This window comes from Carcharhinus amblyrhynchos, chromosome 14 (assembly GCF_965287045.1).
Source record: "Carcharhinus amblyrhynchos chromosome 14, sCarAmb.v2.hapA, whole genome shotgun sequence".
Classification (NCBI taxonomy): domain Eukaryota; kingdom Metazoa; phylum Chordata; class Chondrichthyes; order Carcharhiniformes; family Carcharhinidae; genus Carcharhinus; species Carcharhinus amblyrhynchos.
This window is the reverse complement of record NC_137337.1, coordinates 71,217,579-71,238,396: the sequence shown is the minus strand read 5'-3', so window position 1 is coordinate 71,238,396 and position 20,818 is coordinate 71,217,579. Positions and strand designations below refer to the sequence as shown.

Below are 20,818 nucleotides of genomic sequence, written 5' to 3'. Positions count from 1 at the left end.
TATTTATGTGCTGAGATGCGCATGATTCTCTGAACTACCTGCCAGCTATTTTTTGTCTGTTTTACAGTTACCCAGACCCCCTCTGTCTACAGACCCCTGAGACGTGTCGTCAACAAAGCATTTAACTTTGATGGCAGCGTGGTGACACAGTGGTCAGCACCGCTGCCTCACCGCACCAGGGACCGGCTTGGGTGACTGTGTGGTGTTTGCACGTTCTCCCCATGTCTGCATGGAGTTTCCTCCCACATTCCAAAGGTGTGCGGGTTAGGTTGATTGGCCATGTGAAATTGCCCTTTAATGTCACGGGGTAAATTTGTGGGGATGGGAGTGGGTGGGATTGTTGTTGGTGCCTGCTTGATGGGCCGAATGGCCTCCTTCTGCACTGTAGATTCTATGATCTTTGCAACTCCGCACATTTACTTTGTACAATCCACCTAATCTATACATCCTTGGACTGTGGGAGGAAACCTTTGGAAACATGAGGAGAACTGCACACAGACAGTCACCCAGACCAGAATTGAACCCAGTTCCCTGGCGCTGTGAGGCAGCAATGCCAGCCACTGTGCTGCAACCAATTTTTCTGTGCAAGGGGCTGGCTTATCCGAGCGAGACCCGTAAAGCAGCATTATAATGAATTTTTATTGAAGGGTCCAACTTCAAACGTAGCCTTATTTAAAGACCATTTTAGCAATGGTCCAACCTGTTCCCCGCTGGTTAAATGGGGCTTGCGACTGCTTCACTAAGTGCAGTGACTGCCTGATTTGATTCGTGTCAACATCCATGGATATTTGCAATGGCTCATTTTCTCTTTTTAGACAGTGAATAGGAAAGAGGGGCAAAATCTATGCTATGGAAACACGTGTGACAGCTGAACGCAACTTGAAACGATTCTAGAGATAGTTTCCAAGGGAGATGGGAAAGCAAGAAGTGAATCATCAGTGACCCATATTGCAAGCAGCAGCCAACACGCGGGAGCGCTTTGACAATTGTTAATGTTGATAATCTTGTAGTTTGATGTCTTCCTAACACTCCCAGTCTAGATTCCTATCTTGTAATTATCTATCCCTAGGTTTCTATGTAACAGCTCAATGGTTTTCAAGTGTTGTACTTGATACCGATGTAGAGATGCCGGCGTTGGACTGGGATGGGCACAGTAAGAAGTCTCACAACACCAGGTTAAAATCCAACAGGTTTATTTCGTAACATGAACTTTCGGAACGCTGCCCCTTCAGGTGAGTGGAGTGTCACTCACCTCATGAAGGGACAGCGCTCCGAAAGCTCATGCTACCGAATAAACCTGTTGGACTTTAACCTGGTGTTGTGAGACTTCTTACTGTATTTTGCACTGTGCTGCATTTCTGGAATACTTTCAGTTCACCATGGAGTTGAAAACGGTGGGAACTGAGAAAACAGGCTACACGTCGATAGAGCTGGTAGCTATTACAAAGGATGGTTCATGTTCAGAGGCAGTTTTGATTTTGCATTTTTCTCCGTAAGCCACTGTATGATGCTTTGGGGGATGTAAATTCTATTCTGCCTTTGGCAGTGGCTTTACCTTGTGGTCGATAAAGTTGAGAGTCATCACGTCAGCCCAATTGTAAATCTTATTCCGCACTACCTTCCCTCTAAGCCGCTGCAAATTATATTGGTGATAAAAATGAAAGCAGCAGTCAGCACTCCTATTTATCATCCTCACAGATTTTGATAATTGCTTTGTCACTTTTATCGGCTTTTTTTTCCTTCCAATTCCCTGAGCCCCACATATTTTGTAACTGGTTTTTGCTCAGGTTCCTGATGATGCTGTCTGGTATTTGTGAGCGACTTTCTGTGATTTTTCTTTTGTTAACCTCCCTTTAGACGTGTGTCTAAGCTCAGTGATTTTTGGTGATGAGGAGCTCATCGGGTGTCCCTCTATCTGTTTTTTTTACCCTACCTGGTGTGATTGCCTTAACTGCACCAAAAAATTATCTTTCAACCTTCCTTGTCAATTAAGTCATCATTGTAATGATTCTTTCTCATGGACTGTAGGCTGTCTAACTTTGAATCATGAGCTTTTGGGGGCCGCTCCTTCATCGGGTGGGTGGAGAAGTAGGTTTCAAAAATACGGCATATATTGACAAAGACACAATTGCAAGATAATGGTTGGAATGTGGGTCTTTATAGGTACAAACAGCGTGAGTGGAGAGAGGGATAATCATAGGTTAAAGAGGTGTGAATTGTCTCAAGCCAGGACAGTTAGTATGATTTTACAAGCCCTGGCCTGGTCTGTCTTTGTCTGTATATAGCATGTTTATGAAACCTACTTCTCCACTCACCTGATAAGGAGCAGCACTCCAAAAGCTTGTGATTCCAAATAAACCTGTTGGACTTTAAGCTGGTGTTCTGCGACTTTTTACTGTGCCCACCCCAGTCCAATGCCTGAATCTCCACATCCTGTCTAATGTAGAAACATAGAAGCAGGAAAAGACCATTCAATCCGTCCAGCCTGCTCCGCCATTCATTACGATCAAGGCTGATCATCAAATTCAATATCCTGATCCCGCCATCCCCCCTCCATATCCCTTGATCCCTTTAGCCCCAACAGCTGTATCTAATCTCTTATTGAAATCACACAATGTTTTGATCTCAACTATTTTCTATGATAGTGAATTCCACTCTCTGGGTAAAGAAATTTCTTCTCATTTCTGTGTCCTTTATCCTTAAATTATGACCCCGAGATCTGGAGTCCCCCACCATTGAAAACATTCTTTCTGAATCAACTGAAAGGGCTGGTTTTTAAAAAAAATGGTTGAAATGGGAAAAGGCTTTACACTGTCTTTTTCCTTTTCTGCTGTCTAATATATCACGGAATCCCTACAGTGCAGGAGGGGGCCATTCAGCCCGTCAAGCCCGCACTGACAACAATCCCACCTAGGCCCTATCCCCATAATCTGATGTAATTACCCTGCTAGTCCCCCTGACACTAAGGAGCAATTTAGCACTACCAATCAACCTAACCCACAAATCTTTGGACTGTGGGAGGAAACCGGAGAGAACATGCAAACTCTGCAGTCACCCGAGGCCAAAATTGAACCCGGATCCCTGGCGCTGTGAGACAGTAGTGCTAACCACTGTACCACCAAGACGCCCCTATCTCGGAGGGTTCACTCTGACCGTTCCCCAACCTTTTAAAACTTTAATACTAAGCCGATACCCACCTGCTCTTATCCAAAGAATCCCTACAGCGCAGAAGGAGGTTATTCAGCCCAACGAGTCTGCACCGACCACAACCTGCCCAGGCCCTATCCCTGTAATCCCACACATTTTACCCTGCTAATCCTTCGACAGTAGGGTCAATTTAGCATGGCCAATCAGCTCTTGAATCGGGAATCTGACCATTTCTCTCTGTGCCACCACTGAGCTGGTGACAATTTACTCCAGAGGCTAAATCCAAATGTGAAACAGTTACTGCATTAACACAAAATGAGAGTGCTCCATTTTCACCCAGTGATTCCTTTCACACGAATCATGTATTCTCCTTACAAGAATAGATTCAGCTCCTATTTCTGTTCCTGATGACTGTGGTGATCCTGGACTATATCCCACTTGATGAAGATGAGCAAGGAAGTTCTCCTGGGCATCCTGATTTTAACCTAGGCTTCAAACAACGTCATTAAGAGGACCAGATTACCTGCCGTCCTCACTTTGCTGCTGTAGGAGTTCACTACAGGAGTTTCCAACGTTGCAACAAGTGACTACAAATGCTTTAAAACATTTGTCATTTTCCGTAAAGTGTCATGGCACATCTTGAAGGTGTGCAAAGTACTATTTAAATGCATTTTTCTTTCAATCTTGTGATCTTTCATTTTGTTCTAATATTTATGACTGCAGGTTGCAGGGGTCTAGATTAGGTAACATAATGTCACCTTTTGGAAAAGGCCAGAGATGACAATGAAACTTGCCACTTGTGCAGGTACATTACCAGGACTCTGGTGCAAACCCACTCTTCATGTAAGTTAGAAGCCCAGTGCTATTGGGCATTGGTCAGCTGTTCTGTTCGCTCTGCTTTAGTTTTTGGGGAATTACAAATTTGGGCCTGATACTGAGGATTTCTTCACACAATAGTGAGTATCTGGAATGATCTACTGGATGAATAGTTTTTTGAACTGTTTTTCTTAAGAGCAGAGAAAGCGAATGTTAGGCGAACGGCGGACATGATTGAGGTGTATAAAATTATGAGAGATATGGACAGGGTGAGTAGGGGAGCTGTTCCCTTTGGTTGAGGGGGTGGCACGGTGGCACAGTGTTAGCACTGTTCCCTGATGGTCTCAGGTCTCTGTCTGTGTGGAGGTTGCACATTCTCCTCATGTTTGTGTGGGTTTCCTCCAGATGCTCCGGTTTCCTTCCACACCCCAAAGATGTGTGGGTTAGGTGGATTTGCCATTGACCCTAGTGTCAAGGGATTAGCAGGGTAAATATGTGGGGTTACAGGAATAGGACCCGGGAGGAATTGTGGGCAGTGCAGATTCGATGGGCTGAATGGTCTCCTTCTGCATTGTAGGGATTCAATGGACTCTTCTATGAGGGGCCAATCACAAGGAGGCATTGTTTTAGGCAGGGTATTCGAGAAAAAACTTCTTCACTCAGAGGTTGGTAGCTATTGTTGCTACAGACTACATGGGCCATAGGGCTTTTTCTGTACTCTATGACACAGGAGGACAGGTGAAGCAATTGAGTTGAAGGAAATCAGCCAGGAGATAAATACCAGGTTGTGGATGATCATAGATTTCTCCGGAAGGATGAGCTGAATGGTGTGCCTGAATAGGACTTCTTTGTGTCCTGTCATTCTGTCTATTCGCTGTGTTTGATAAGGCTGTCAGCTTTTCATGAGTATCACAAGTCCAATTACAAAGGGAGCACAAGCCCAAGATAAGAGGGGAAAGGTTCAGTGGAGATGTGTAGGAGAAGATTTTACTCGAGGTTGGTGGGGGCCCGGAATGCACTGCCAAGTGAGGTGGTTGAGGCAGTTACATTAGCAACATTTAAGACTTATCTGGATAGACACATGAATAGATGGGGAATGGAGGGATATAAGCGATTATTCTGTATAGGACAATGTGATTGGCACAGGTTTGGTGGGCGAAAGGGCCAGTTTCTGTGCTGTACTGTTCTTTGTATCAGGGAGGTTAATAATTGTAGCAACAATCTGGAATGAATTAAAAGTGTTGGGGAAGAAGTATATTGAAGTGAAATTAAGGTCAATATGTTCCCAATATATTCAATCAATGTCGACACAATCACCATATAAGACAAAGCATTTATTATATCATTTCCAATGGTTCAAGCTGACCAAAGTAACTCCATTATGAAATGATGGATGGGATGGTAAATGTTTGTTCAGATTCCCTTCACTGCCTTTCACAGGAATGTTCCTATTCTATCATCTTGGAACATCCCCACACGTCATGTAATCTTGAGAGGCTGTGCCACTGAGTTCCCTCTTTAGTTAGTGTTTGATATAAGCTGTTTTGGATACGCAATGTTCTGCATAGCTGTTCCTTGCTTTGTAGAGTTCAGTCGTGTAAACTGAACTATTTTCCTATCTATTCCACATTGACATATCTCGTGTCAACTCATATTAAACTGCCTTGGAATCATAAGATCCTACAAGCAGAAGGAGGCCATTTGGCCCCTCGAGTCTGCATCGACCGCAATCCCATCCAGGCCCTATCTCCATAACCCCATGTATTTATCCTAGCTAGTCCCCCTGACACCAAAGGGCAATTTAGCATAGCCAATCCACCTAACCCACACATCTTTGGACTGTGGGAGGAAACCGGAGCACCCGGAGGCAGGCACAAGGAGAACGTGCTAGCTCCACCCAGGCAGTGACCCCTGCCAGGAATCGAACCTCAGCCCCTGGCGCTGAGGCAGCAATGCTAACAGCTGTGCCGCCCCACTGAGAACCCTACCCTGCATTCAAAGTAGATGAATGTATTTGTGTTTAACATGCCAAATGTAGCAGGAGTCAATACTTCAAAGGTGGTGTTTTGTGCACCTGTTTGCTATCTGAGATGGCGTAGACTGGGCAAACGTTTATATGCTTCAGATTGAAGCTGGTGAATTTGCTTCAAGCCGCGTTCTTGTAATTCTTTCATGGGTGTGGGTATCACAGGCAAGGCCAGAATTTGTTGACCGTGCCTAATTGTCCTTGAGAAGGTGGTGGTGAGCCATCACCTTGAACTGTTTAGGTACACCCACACTGCTGTGAGGAATGGAATTCTAGGAGCCTGACCCTATTTGACTTGATTTATTATTGTCACATGTATTAACATACAATAAAAAGTATTGTTTCTTGCGTGCTATACAGACAAAGCATATCATTCATAGAGAAGGAAAGGAGACAGGGCAGAATATGTTGTTACGGTCCTAGCTATGACTGGATGGTGTGTAGCTTGGAGGGGATCTTGTAGGTGGTGATGTTCCCATAATCTGCTGCCTTTGTCCCTCTAGATGCTAGAGGTTGCAGCATTGGAAGGTGCTTTTGAAGTTGCCTTGATGAGTTGTTGCAGTGCATTTTGTATATGGTACAGTGCTGCCACTGTGTGGCAGCCGATTGGGTGCTGATCAAGTCCTGGATTGTGCCAAGCTTCTTGAATTTTTTCGGAGCCTCATTCATCCAGGCAAGTGGGGAATATTCCATCGCACGGTGGCACAGTGGTTAGCACTGTTGCATCACAATGCCAAGGACCTCAGTTCAATTCCGGCCTTGGGTTACTGTCTGTGTGGAGTCTGTGCATTCTCCCCATGTCTGTGTGGGTTTCCTCTGGGTGCTCTGGTTTCCTTCCACAGTTCAAAGGTGTGCAGGTTAGGTGGATTGGCCATGATAAATTGCCCCTTAGTGTCAGGGGGACCAGCAAAGTAAATATGTGGAGCTACAGGCCTTGGGGCTGGGTGGGATTGTGATGGGTGCAGACTTGATGGTCCAAATGGCCTCCTTCTGCACTTTAGGGATTCTAATGTAAGCCTACTTCTGATACACTCCTGATTTGTGACTTGTAGATGCTGGACAGGCAATGGGGAGTCAGGAGGTGAGTTACTCATTGCAGCATTCCTAGCCTCTGACCTACTCATTGCAGCCATAGTATTCATATAGTTAATCCAGTTAAGTTTCTGATGAATGGTAACTCTCGGGATGTTAATGGAGGAGAATTTGGTGATAGTAATGCTGTTGATTGTGCAGGGGAGGTTGTTGGATTCACTCATATTGGACCTGGTCATTGTCCGGTGTGAATGTTACTTGCCATTTATCATTCCAGCTCTTAACATTGTCCAAGTATTGCTGAATGAAGCACACAAACAGAAAATGTTGGAAAAATTTGACAGCATCTGTGGAGAGAGAATAGAGCCAGTGTTTCAAGTCAGGATGACCCTTTGTCAGATGCTGTTAGACCTGCTGAGTTCCCTCTAGCATTTTCTGTTTCTGTTTCAGATTCCAGCATACGCAGTATTTTGCTTTTATATTGCTGAATATAGACATGGATTGCTTTAGTGTCTGAGGAGTTGCAAATGGTGCTGAACACAGTGCAATCATTAGCAAACATCCCCACTTCTGACCTTATGATTGAGGGAAGGTCATGTTGTACAAAGAGCCTCATGAAAGTGCTTTATGGAATGCTTGGGAGCATTGAAAGATTATTTTATTGCTCTGCTCTACTATTTAAGATGCGAGTAGATTTTACCTTTGGTATGCAGAGTGTATTCTCTGTAAAAAAAAAACCTTTGAGTGGCACATTACACTCCAGTGTACATACCCTGAACTTTTTCATGGCCACATCATGCTGTTACAGATGTGTAAAATTGGCAGCAATTTCCACATTTCTGATCAGGATGCTTGCATTAATGCTTGTGAGAGAGCAGTAAGTTCATTTGCAATCACCCAGTGACGAATTGTAAGCCAATTTGTCTGTGTTTTTTCCAAAGTTTCTTAAGGTTACACCCATGGTATACAGATTATTCCAGAAAATGTCATTGGAATATCCCCATCTTGTTCCAATTCTCATTTCTTTCCCCTTCACTTTCACCCTTGTGACCTTAGCCCTGGTACCATTCACCAGCGTTTGAAATCTGTAACCATCACTGTAAAGAAATGAGAATTGTACAGCACAGGAGGAGGCCACTCAGCCCATTGTGTCCATGCTAGCTCTTTGAAAGAGCTGTATTACCCTGTTGAATCAAAGAATCCCTACAGTACAGAAGGAGGCCATTCAGCCCATCAGGCCTGCACCCGAAAACAATCTCACTCAGGCCCTATCTCTGTAACCCCATGTAGTTATCCTGTTAATCCTGCTGACACGAAGGGGCAATTTAGCATGGTCAATCCACCTAACCCGCACATCTTTGTGGAAGGAGACCAGAGCACCCGGAGAGGTGAGAACATGGGGAAGAACATGCAAACTCCACATAGATAGTCACCTGAGGCTGGAATTGAACCCAGGTCCTTGACACTGTGAGGCAATAGTGCTAATCACCATGTCACCCCATTGAATCTTATTTCAGGCAGCACATTCCAGGTCATAGAAGCCACTGCATTAAAGAACTCTCTCTTCCCTGCTGAGTTCCATTCATTCTTTTTTAATCATCTCAAACGTATTCTGTGGCTACTAGCCTTCCTAACTTCACTAACTGTCCTGGCTGGAAACAATGCACATCTCTTTAACCTGTGCTTGGCCCTCTCTCCATTCACATTGTCCGTACCTTTAAGACTTGATTACCTGTAAAGACTCACATTCCAATCGTTATCTTGTAAATTGAGTTTGTGTCTGTATATGCCCTGTTTGAGAAGAGAACTCCTCACTCACCTGAAGAAGGAGCCTGGGACTCTGAAAGCTTGTGCTGTTAAACAAACCTGCTGGACTTTAATCTGGTGTTGTGAGACTTCTTACTGTGCTTGCCACAGTCCAAGGCCAGCATCTCCACATCATGACAAGCCTTCCTGCCAGTAGCAGCAGTTTACAGTTTATTTATTAGTGTCACAAGTAGGCTTATATTAACACTGCAGTGTAGTTACTGTGAAAATCCCCTAGTGTCATCCTTCCTACTCTATAAAATCCCATTTTAATTTTGAACAGTTCTGTTAAATTTTCTCAAACTCTCTCTATCTCTTTAATGATAAAAACTCCAGCTGCTCTTGTCTCTCTACATCGCTGAAATCCCTAGTTCCAAAAATTTTAACACGAACTGACTGAGTTGTTTGCACGTGGTGCCCAGATTTATTTTTCTAACCTAAACGGTTTTATATTTTCTTTCCCAGCTACTTATTACTGGTGGATCCTTTGGTCTCCGTGAATTTGCGCAGGTTCGCTACGATGTCCAGAAGGTGAAGAGAAAGGTGAGCAGTAAAGGAATCTGCGGGCACTTTGTAGCATCGTAGGAGTGCCACAGTGGCACGGTGATTAGCACTGCTGCCTCACTGCGCCAGTGTCCCGGGTTCGTTTCACGCATTGGGCCGCTGTCTGCGCGCAGTGTGCACGTTCTCCCCGTTTCTGCGTGGGTTTCCTCTGGTTGCTCCGGTTTCCTCCCACAGTTTGAGAGACGTGCGGGTTAGATGCATTGGCCACGCTAAATTCTCCTTCAGTGTTCCCGAACAGGCGCTGGAGTAGGGGATTTTTACAGCACCTTCATCGCAGTGTGAATGTAAGCCTACTTGTGACTAATAAATAAACTTTAAACTTGTATGTTTTTAAACTTGTCTGTCCACTGCCAAGCACATTAATCTGAAACTTGCCGCACGTAATGATCATCGTTAACAGCTGAAACCTATTCTCCAGCTAACTCTGTCTCAACCCTGCAATTTGCATTATTAAATCAATAGCATTGTTAATCTAAGAGATGGAAGTAATTTTTGAAGCAATTTTGTCCAGTGCTTTTTAAAATGAGCTATATGTTACCTCTTTCCCCCTACTGCTTGAACTTCTTAAACTTGGCACTTGAGTAATTGTCTATTGAAATGGAACTGTAGATATCAAACATGTATTTTCTTTGCACTTAATTCCTACTTCTCCTGGAGGTGTTGATTTTCTCCTGGTGTTTTATCTAGGTGGCCCATTATCATGTATACATCAGCCAGGGCACTGAGTGTCACAGGCTATTCAGCTACAGAGAGAATCACAGCTATACTCGCCTCTTGCTCAACGTTTTGATTGTGTGTGTGATTAGAAGCTGAATTTTCCTACCAAAGGCACATGACTTGGGGTGGCACCGTGGTCAGTACTGCTGCCTCGTAGTGCCAATGACCCAGGTTCCCGGCTGGGGTCACTGTCTCCCTGTGTCTGCGTGCGTTTCCTCTGGGTGCTGTAGTTTCCTCCCATAGTCAGAAAGACGTGTAGGTTAGACACAGTGGCTGTGCTAAATTCTCCCTCAGTGTACTCGAACAGGAGTGTGGCAACAACGGGATTTTCACAGTAACTTCATTGCAGTGTTAATGTAAGCCTACTTGTGACACTAATAAATAAACTTTAAACTTCTCTCCAGTGGGAGAGAGGATCAAGGCTGTTTACTTTATGTTAACTGTTCATCTTGCAAGCAAGGCTGGCAAGTGGTTAGCACTGCTGCGTCACTACACCAAAACCCAGGTTTGATTCCAGCCTTGGGTGACTGCCTGTGTGGAGATTCATAGAATCCCTACAGTGCAGATGGAGGCCATTTGGCCCATTGAGTCTGCACCTACAGCAATTCCACCCAGGCCCTATCTCCATAACCCCATGCATTTTCTTTAGCTAGTCCCTCTGACACTGAGGGGCAATTTAGCACAGCCATTCAGCCTAACCTGCACATCTTTGGAGTGTGGGAGGAAACCCACACAAACACGGGGAGAATGTGCAAACTCCACACAGACAGTGACCCAAGCCAGGAATCGACCCCAGGTCCCTGGTGCTGAGAGGCAGCAGTGCTAACCAATGTGCCACCATGCTGCCCCAAGTCTGCATGTTCTCCCCGTATCTGCATGGGTTCCCTCCAGGTGCTCTGGTTTCCTCCCACACTCTAAAGATGTGCAGGTTAGATGGATTGGCCGTGCTAAATTGATCCAAAGATGTGCAGATTAGGTGGATTGGTTGTGGCGGATGTGTGGTGGTTACGGGGATAGGGTGGAGGGGAGGAATGGGGTAAAATGCTGTTTGAAAGTTGATGCTGACTTATGGGCTAAGTGGCCTCTTTCTGCATTGTAGGGATTCTGTGGTTCTAAGTTAGTAAATTAAAGGGGCAAAATTGCATTTGCTAGTCTACATTTTATTTAGGTTATGGCTTATTGTGAGTGAGTGCTGATCGATTGGACAGGTTTATGCTCATTGCAGCTACATGTTGGCGAATAGAGTGGGTTATTTCTCTCATTTTCTTATCATTAATTTCATCTTGTCATTGAGTGAACAGCAATAGCTTTGTACGCGTTTAAAAGCTGGAATACGGGAAATGATTTAACATGGCCCCCTGGTAGAGAGGAGGACAAGGGGTTATCTTAGAATTTCAAGTGGCGTTAATTTCTCTGAGCAGGTGTTAAATTTAATTCCACTTCATCAGGTTTCAAGTGCTGTGTGTACCCTGACTCCAGTGGAAATGCCATGTGGAGGAAGTGTGCAGTCTCTGCAATTTGCACACTATGCTGCTGCGTGTCTTTTCCGCAGCGAGCTATTTCTGTTCTATGATTCTAAAGCATATTCCGAAGTCTGAATTTGGACATTGGGTAACTCACCTGCTCGACTGGCAACCGCCAGACTGAAAATTGAGGTTGAGCAGGAGAAAGTCCTCAAGTGTCCAATTAAGGACCTTAATTGGGGTATGGGCGGGCTTCTCATCTGAGGGTCCTGCCCACTCCATCATGAAGTTGCATCTGGGTAGTGGCAGGCAAGATCACAGAGATAATCTTGTCCATGCAATTCTTCTCCCCTCCGCCTCAGAACTCGCTGAGAGGAGCATAAAATTCTGGCCCAGGTGTGTCTTAGCACTGCTGTCTCATAGGATCAGGGACCCAGGTTCAGTCCCGGCATCGAGTCACTGTCTGTGTGGAGTTTGCACATTCTGCTTGTGCCTACGTGGGTTTCCTCAGGGTGCTCCGGTTTCTACCTATGGTCCAAAGATGTGCGGGTTAGATGGATTGGCAACCCTTAGTGTCAGAGAGACTTGCTAGGGTAAATGTGTGGGGTTTTGGGAATAGGGCCTTATTGGGATAGTGGTTGGTGCAGACTTGATGGGCCAAATGGACTCCTTCTGCATGGTAGGGATTCTCTGATGATATAGAGAAAAGGTTTCCACATGAAAGAAAGTCCAAACCTGGAGATCATTTGTAAGATAGTGACTAATAAACCAGTGCAAAAATAAGGAGAAACATCTTTAACACAGACTGGTTACAACATGGAACATGCTGCCATGTGGTGCAGGTGAGGCAAGAAGCACAGATACAGTTACGGATAAGCCAGATAAAGGTAAGGTTGTGCCTAAAGGGGGAGATGAAGTCTTATGGGGAGAGGAGGAATTATGTAACTAAACTCTGGGTTTCAGTAAGCGATGTGCCTCGAGACATTTCAATGTCAGGATTCATTTGTGTGTAATTCTTACATGGTTGATGCTTTTGATTTCTGTGAACAGTGCAGAACAGCAGTCCATTGTGTCATTTGGGTGTTATGTAATGTCTTTTGTGTCGCTACCTTGATTTTCTTTGCATCAGTGTGAAACATATGGTCAGTCCAGTCAGTGAGCTGTGTTCAGCTCCCTTCCTGCATTCACTTCTAAATCTCATTTGCTGTGTGGTTTGCTCTGATATCTTCCAAGGTTTATGGGCTATTTGTATACTTGCCATTGTAGTTGCCCTAACAATTGTAGCACTCGAAATTGATTTCATAGATGCTGCGTAAAATGCAAACTGTTGAAGCTCGATCGGAGGATGAATGCTGTAATGGGTGAATTAACTGTTGCAATGACTACCCTGTATAACAGAAAAAGCTATATTGGAGAATCTGACACACCTGTTAATAGTGGGCAGAATTTTCCATTCCTACCAGTGGTGGCAATCGTGGCGGAGCGGAACATTTGGTGTGATGACAGAAGTCTACTTCCTGCTGGTGGATTTTCATGGTGGATTAAGGCAGGTTGACCCTCTCACTGATCTATGCTGGGAACCACATTTTACATCTCATGAATGCTCATTAAAAGGCCAACTTTCTGGAATTACATTCTCCATTGGAAAAGTTATGTGAGCCTTAATTCATTAACGACCTTGGGGTACATTAACACTTCTTCTGCCCATTTTTAACAGCATTGTCGCGAGATTTTGGGTGCTTCTTTCACAAGTTGCTCTGAGGCCGGGAACAGGATACGGAATGGGGGGTGGGGGAATAAGGAGGCAGCACTGGGTGGTTAGGCGGAAAGGGGGGTGGTTAGGCGGGAATTAGTGTCAAGGTAAAAACATTGGGTTACGGGGATGGGGCCTGGGTGGGATTGTTGTCAGTGCAGGACCGATGGGCTGAATGGCCTCCTTTGGCACTGCAGAATTCTATAATACATCATGGGGGGGATATTGGGTGATCGAGGTCACAGTGCAGGTGGACTCGAGAATGGGACAGGCCTGGTGAACAAAAAGCATCAACATTAAAGCTATCGAGGGAAGGACAGGAATATCAGCATGTGAGCTCAAGGCTAACAAGGAGACTGAATGGTGATCGGACAAAGAGGAATTTGGATGCAGTGGTGATGGGAGGAAGTTGGTCTTCAGGAATACAACTGATGCCATTATTCAGCTCATCTTTGAATTCCAGAATAAGTTGTGAAGAAGTACCTCGATGAGGGGCCTAAGGCTGTGTGATATTTGATTTGCTTTGATTTATTATTGTCACATATTGAGATACACTGAAAAGTATTGCTTCTTGTGTGCTATACAGACAGCCCATGTCATTCATAGAATACACCGGGGAGAAGGAAAGGAGCAGGTGCAGAATGAAGTGTTACAGTCATAGCTAGGATGTGTAGTTAGATCAGGTTAATATTAGGTCGGCCCATTCAAAAGTTCTGACAAAGGATCATCCAGATGCAAAACATTGGCTCTATTCTCTCTCCACAGACTCTGACAGACCTGCTGTGATTTTCCAGCATTTTGTATTTTTGTTTTAGATTCCAGCAACTGCAGCATTTTGCTTTTTTCAGTCTGGCGGCAGTAGGGAAGAAGCTGTTCTTGAGTTGGTTGGCACGTGACCTCAGACTTTTCTATCTTTTTCCCAACAGAACAACATGGAAGAGAGAATGTCTGGGCTGCGTGGGCGCTGCTTTCCTGAGGCAGCAGGAGGTGTAGATGGAGTCAGTGGATGGGACGCTGCTTTGTGTGATAGACTATGTTCACAACCCTTTGTAGTTTGTAACTCTTGACAAAGGGTCACCTAGACTCGAAACATTGGCTCCGTTCTCTCCCCACAGATGCTGTCAGACCCATTGAGATTTTCCAGCATTTCTCTGTTTCCAGTATCCAGTGTTTTGCATTTATCTTTGTGGTTTCTTGCAGTCTTGGTCAGAGTAGGAGGAGTTTAGCACAACTGTTGAGGGGGCACTCGTAACCGTGCTGCTTAAAGCATGGAAAGTGTGGCTCAGTGCTGGACTCAAGGGTCTTGTGCAGAATGAATGAGCTTGGCTGCTTTTCTAATGGTGTGTATTGAGGCGACAGTTAAGTTAGGTGCTGTGCCGAATGTGGTCTCAATTGGCATCTGATCCACACACAGGCCCGTTAGAATGGATGCAGACTCCAAGAATCAGTGGTCACATCCACCACACAAGAGACAGCATGGGCTATACAAGCCTCCATCTTCCCAGTGCATTGGCCTTTACATTCAAGGCACCATGCTTCCAGTGATGGATTGAGTATCCACAGTTGTTTAGAAGTCCCTGGAGGGACAGCCAACACAAGGCTGAGTGTGGCTCCTCTGACTTGGGTCTTTGTTCTCTAATGACCGCACTTGTGAATGCGCGTTCATGTCTGAGGGGAAGGATCACAGCTGTCATTCTCCAGGAGGATATTCTGCAAGGCGTAGACTTATTTTGTACATTGCATACCAAAGGAAAATCAGTGGCTGGAAACTGCATAGCTGCCTTATATACGGAGGAAGATGACTCAGTGGGAAATAACACTGATTACTCACAAAGACCAGGAGGAGTTGAAAATACAAGCTGCTGGCAAATAAAGAGGAGGGCTTGTCGACGCTTGGCACAGCTCAGGTAAGGTGGTCGCCATGAGGAACAACAACAGCGGGGGCCCCAGGAAGGCTCAGATACTGACAGAGAACCTAATCCACAAGACATTTGGCGCAACCAAGGACCTACAGGCAAAGTGGCTCATACATGGAGATGAGCAAAGGACAAAGCTGTAGGCACCTTTGCTTGTCGAGGGATGTGGCAGTTTATCTTCTCCACCTGCACTGGATGGACTGGGAGGCCATCCAATGCCAGTTGTATTCAAGGTTTTGCCTCACTCAACTTTTCCGTCAGTGGATCCTTAGACTCAACTGGGGACCTCTGTGAGGCCTCACAATTTCGGAATTATAGAACATTACAGCGCAGTACAGGTCCTTCGGCCCTCAATGTTGCGCCGACCAGTGAAACCAATCTAATGACCCTCTAACCTGAACTATTCCAATGTTATCCATATGCCTAACCACTGACCATTTGAACGCCCTTAAAGTTGGCGAGTCCACAACTGCTGCAGGCAGTTATAGGATCTTCAGTGCAAAAGGAGGCCATTCGATCCATCAAGCCGCACTGACAACAATCCCACCCAGCACCAGGATGGTGATAGCCTGTTTCCTCGGATGGAGAAATCTAGCACGAGGGGGCATGGCTTTAAATTAAGGGGGGGTAGTTATAGGACGGATGTCAGGGGCAGGTTCTTTACCCAGAGGGTGGTGAGGGACTGGAATGCCCTGCCTGCTGCAGTTGTAAATGCGCCTAGTTTGGGGGCGTTTAAGAGATTGGTGGATAGGTTTATGGACGTAAAGGGATTGGTTTAGATTAGAGGGTCAATGTTTTTTTTTAAAAATAAGACTGGTCGGCGCAACATTGTGGGCCGAAGGGCCTGTTCCGCGCTGTAATGTTCTATGTTCTATGTTCTATGTAGCTCCTATCCCTGTAATGTACATAGTTACAGTCGTAATTCCCCTGACATTAAGAGGCATTCTAACATGACCAATCCACTTAACCCGCACATCTTTGGAGTGTGAGAGGAAACCAGTGCACCCGGAGAAAACACACGCAGACTCGACAAGAATGTGCAAACTCCACACAGACAGTGACCGAAAGCTGGGAATAGAGCCTGGGTCCCTGGTGCTGTGAGGCAGCAGTGCTAACCACTCTGCTGCCAATTGGTGACACAAATGCATAAGGAAAGTGACTATTGCTCTTTTCAATCAAGCAGTTCTGTAAGGATGATGAGGCAAACCAGACTGCCAGAGCTGTGCGACTCACGGTGATCTCAGGCTTCCCAAAGCGCAGAGGGTCATTGGCTGCACGCATGCGGCCTTGGACAAAACGTGGTCATATCCTTCCATCCTCCATTCCAGCCTGTTGGCCTCTGATAGACTGCCTGATGTTCCTCTGCCTGCGTCCACATTGCATTCGGGCCAGGAGAGCAATGTTTGCAATGGCTTGTCATCAAACTCAGTTTATGATTTTATGTACTCCAGCCATCCTCTGAGTGTCAGACACCTTGGCTGCCTCTGCCTCTGCCTACTGTGGACTCATGTCAATGATTATTTATCAAATTGTGAATTCAAATCCTTGCCAGCCCAGCCACAAGATTCCACGAGCTCTTCGCTGCTACATAAATAACTTGCCAAAAAGTGGAAAATACAGCATAAAAAATCAACCCCATCGCCCAGTAGGAATCACTCCAGCTTTCCTGCCCGCCACCACACTTAATCTCCTGAATGGAACATTTCACCAAGTGACACACTTAGTTTTAGTATTAAACTATGAATTGTATTTTACAGACCTTTCCAATATTGTACCGCAATCACGTTGTGGGAACTTGGTTAGCTCCTTGGTTAGTTAGCAAGATGAGGTTGCAGAATAATAACAACAGGCCCGGATCCAAACCTATACCGGCTGAGGTAGTTGCTGGGGCCTACCTCTTGGATTTGCATCAGTGATACCATGGCCATGGTTAACAACACTTGTGAATGAAAAGGCCATGAATGTAGCCCTGTCCGTCATGCAAACCAGCCTCCTATCCATTGACTCTGTCCATGCTTCTTGCTGCCTCGGAGAAGCAGCCAGCATCATCAAGGACCCCACACACCCCAAACATTCTCCTTTCCATTTTCTTCCGTCAGGTAAGAGATACAAAAGTCTGAGGATATGTGCCAACTGACTCAAGAACAGCTTATTTCCTGCTGCCATCAGACTTTTGAATGGACCTACCTCATATTAAGGTCATCTTTCTGTACACCCTAGCTATGACTATAACATTACATTCTGTACTCGCTCCTTTTCTTCTCTATGGACAGGATGCTTTGTCTATATAGCATGCAAGAAACAATACTTTTCACTATATACTAATACGTGTGACAATAATAAATCAAGTCATATCAAATCACTTAGACAATCAACTTGAACCTTCACTTGGGTCTTAACTAATTTATATAAGGTGTATTTGTGTTCCCTTATGCTGAACATAAGGAGATTTTCAATATCTGTGCCCAAGTTTAGAACAATATCAGGTTAAAATCCAACAGGTTTATTTGGAATCATGAGCTTTCAGAGCACTGCTCCTTCATCAGGTGAGCGGAGGTTAGTTCACAGACATGGCACACATTGTGATATATGTCAGATATATTGTGTCTTTGCCTATCTATGCCGTGTTTGTGAATTAACCTCTACTCATCTGAGGAAGGAGCTCTGAAAGCTCATGAATCCAAATAAACTGATTGGACTTTAACCTGACGTTGTGAGACTTCTTATTGTGCCTACCCCAGTCCAACGCCGGCATCTCCACCTCAAGTTCAGAACAACTTTGTTCAGCCACCAATCTGGAAACTGACAGGCAGATTTCCCAAACCTGGTTGCCTGTGAGTGTCTGCACAGTTAATCAGGTCAGTCCTATTTTGCATTCTGAACTTCCCATTGCACTGAGATTTTGTAGAGTTTAAAATGGCAGTATTGACAAGCAAGACCTCAGTTACGTTCCTCTGTCATGTGTAATGCTTGGATCCATGCTTTCCTGCTGCGAAGGAGCAAGGCACAAAATGCTGTGTTTTCAGATGATGCATTTTGAGTCAGCAGCAGATGGCTTGTTGGCAAGATTTAAAACCCAGATGTACAGGGACAGCTGGAATAAAGGAATCTTTATAATGCTGCTTTTCCATTGGGAATATTTGTTGATTGTTGGGGGGGTACAGAATTTCTTCAGCCAGCTTATATGGCAAATAGGATGGAATAATTTTTTCAGTTTATTTATTAGTGTCACAATTAAGCTTACATTAAAGCTGTAATGAAGTTACCGTGAAAACCCCCTAGGTGCCACACTCCGGTGCCTGTTCGGGTACACTGAGGGAGAATTTAGCATGGCCAATGTACCTAACAGCCCATCTTTCAGACTGTGGGAGGAAACTGGAGCACCTGGGGGAAACCCAAGCAGACACGGGGAGAATGTGCAAGCTCCACACAGTCACCCAAGCCAGGAACTGAACCTGGGTGCTAACCTTCGTGCCACCATGCCACTCAATACTCTATTAAAATAAAGTTTATTTATTAGTCATAAGTAAGGCTTACACTACACTGCAATGAAGTTACTGTGAAATCGCCCCTGGTTGCCACACTCGGGTGCCTGTTCGAGTCAGTGCACCTAACCAGCATGTCTTTCAGACTATGGAAGGAAACCGGAGCACCCGGAGGAAACCCACGCAGACACGAGGAGAATGTGCAAACTCCACACTATCGGTGACCCAAGCCTGGAATTGAACCTGGGTCCCTGGTGTTGTGAAGCAGCAGTGCTAACCACCCTTAAGTCCTTATCTTCATAATATCTCCCATTAAGATTAAATTTATTTGTTTTACTGCTTTATTAAGTGTTAATCTGAGCTGACACTGAGATTTGTTTAGTGTGAGCTTGGGTATAAAACTCACTTCTGTGGCTTCATGGCACCGACACGTCAGTAAGTGCAGATATTTCAGATTTATGACTGTGCCACAACTTTTGTAGTAAGTGCACAATAACGAGACTCCACAACTTCCATATTGGGATTCCAAACAGGTCTGTTAATTTGAATCATCCTCTGGGTGAAATGGAGAGTTATTAATCATTGGAATGGAGGTTTTATAGATGCACAGAAAAAGCTTCTGGAATGTATTATTGCCTTGAAGTGTGGAGAATGAGGGAACAGCTGAAGGGAGACGAATTAAGATATGAGGCTTGTGTTTCCTTGTTTCAGATTGAAAACTGATCAAATTGAAGTCTTGAAGATGATAAAGAGAGTCTAATTGGGTAGACACAGGGAAAACCATGCCCCCCTGCTGCAAGGATCCAGAATAGGGCCGAGATTTTAATCTTAAAATTGAGTTTGGCTAATTAAGACTGAAATTAGGGAGCATTTTCTTCCTGCGGCTAGTAAGAATCTGGAACTCTCATTCCCTGGCTGCCAATATGGGCAGCATGGTGGCATAGTGGTTATCATAGAATCCCTATAGTGAAAAGGAGGCCATTTGGCCCATCAGGTCTGCACTGACCACAATCCCACCCAGGCCCTATCCCTTTTAACTCCATCTATTTACCCTGCTAGTCCCCCCCTCACACTATAAAGGGCAATTTATCATGGCCAGTCACCCTAACCTGCACGCCTTTGGAGTGTGAAAAGAAACTGGAGCACCTGGAGGAAACCCACGCAGACATGGGGAGAACGTGCAAACTCCACACAGTGACCCAAGCCGGGAATCGAACCTGGGTCCCTGGCGCTGTGAGACAGCAGTGCTAACCCACTGCTGCATCATAGCGCCAGGGACCCAGGCTCGATTCCTGGCTTGGGAATACTGTCTATGTGGAGTCTGCACGTTCCCCCTGTGTCTGTGTGCCCTCTGGGTGCCCCGGTTTCCTCCCAGAGTTCAAAGATGTGAGGGTTAGATGGATTGCCCATGCTAAAATGCCCCTTAATGTCAGGGCGACTAGCAAGGGTAAATGCATGGGGTTATGGGGATTGTGGTCAGTGCAGACCCTGTGGGCTAAATGGCCTCCTTCTGTGCTGCATGAGTCTATGATCAGCCATGACCCGATGAAGAGATTAACAGGCTGAACACCCCACTCCTGATCTTGTGTTCCGAAGCTCTGTTCATGAAAGACTTGTAAGGATTGTGCGTCACTCGGATATGAGGTCACCAGGACTAATTGGACTTCTATCTAAAAATACCAGGAGAGCACAAGCAGGACCTGTTTCTTTTTAATGATGAACCAAAAACCCAGCTTCTTCAACATACAGTGACAATTCATTCCTTTCTAAAGTCATAGCATTGTTGCCGTGTTTATGTGAACACTTATCATAGAATCATAGAAATCCTACAGTGCAGAAAGAGGCCATTCGGCCCATCGAGTCTGCACTGACCACAATCCCACCCAGGCCCTACCCCCAAAACCCTACGTATTTTACCCGCTAATCCTGCTAACCTACGTGTCTCAGGACATTAAGAGGCAATTTATCAAGGCCAGTCAACCTAACCCACGCATTTTCAGACTGTGGGAGGAAACTGGAGCACCTGGAGGAAACCCATGCAGACATGAGGAGAATGTGTAAACCCCACACAGACAGTGACCGAAACCGGGAAT

The 20,818-nt window shown here is 45.2% G+C and overlaps 1 protein-coding gene across 1 annotated transcript in view; it reads left to right on the top strand.

Annotated features, from left to right (window-relative positions):
* The window catches only part of cox16 (cytochrome c oxidase assembly factor COX16), a 46,726-nt gene that overhangs the window by 6,314 nt on the left and 19,594 nt on the right, over positions 1-20,818 (top strand). The window contains exon 2 of the mRNA XM_080203060.1: positions 9,293-9,370. Coding sequence (XP_080059186.1) covers positions 9,293-9,370 — 78 coding nt within the window. The remainder of the gene's footprint in view (positions 1-9,292; positions 9,371-20,818) is intronic.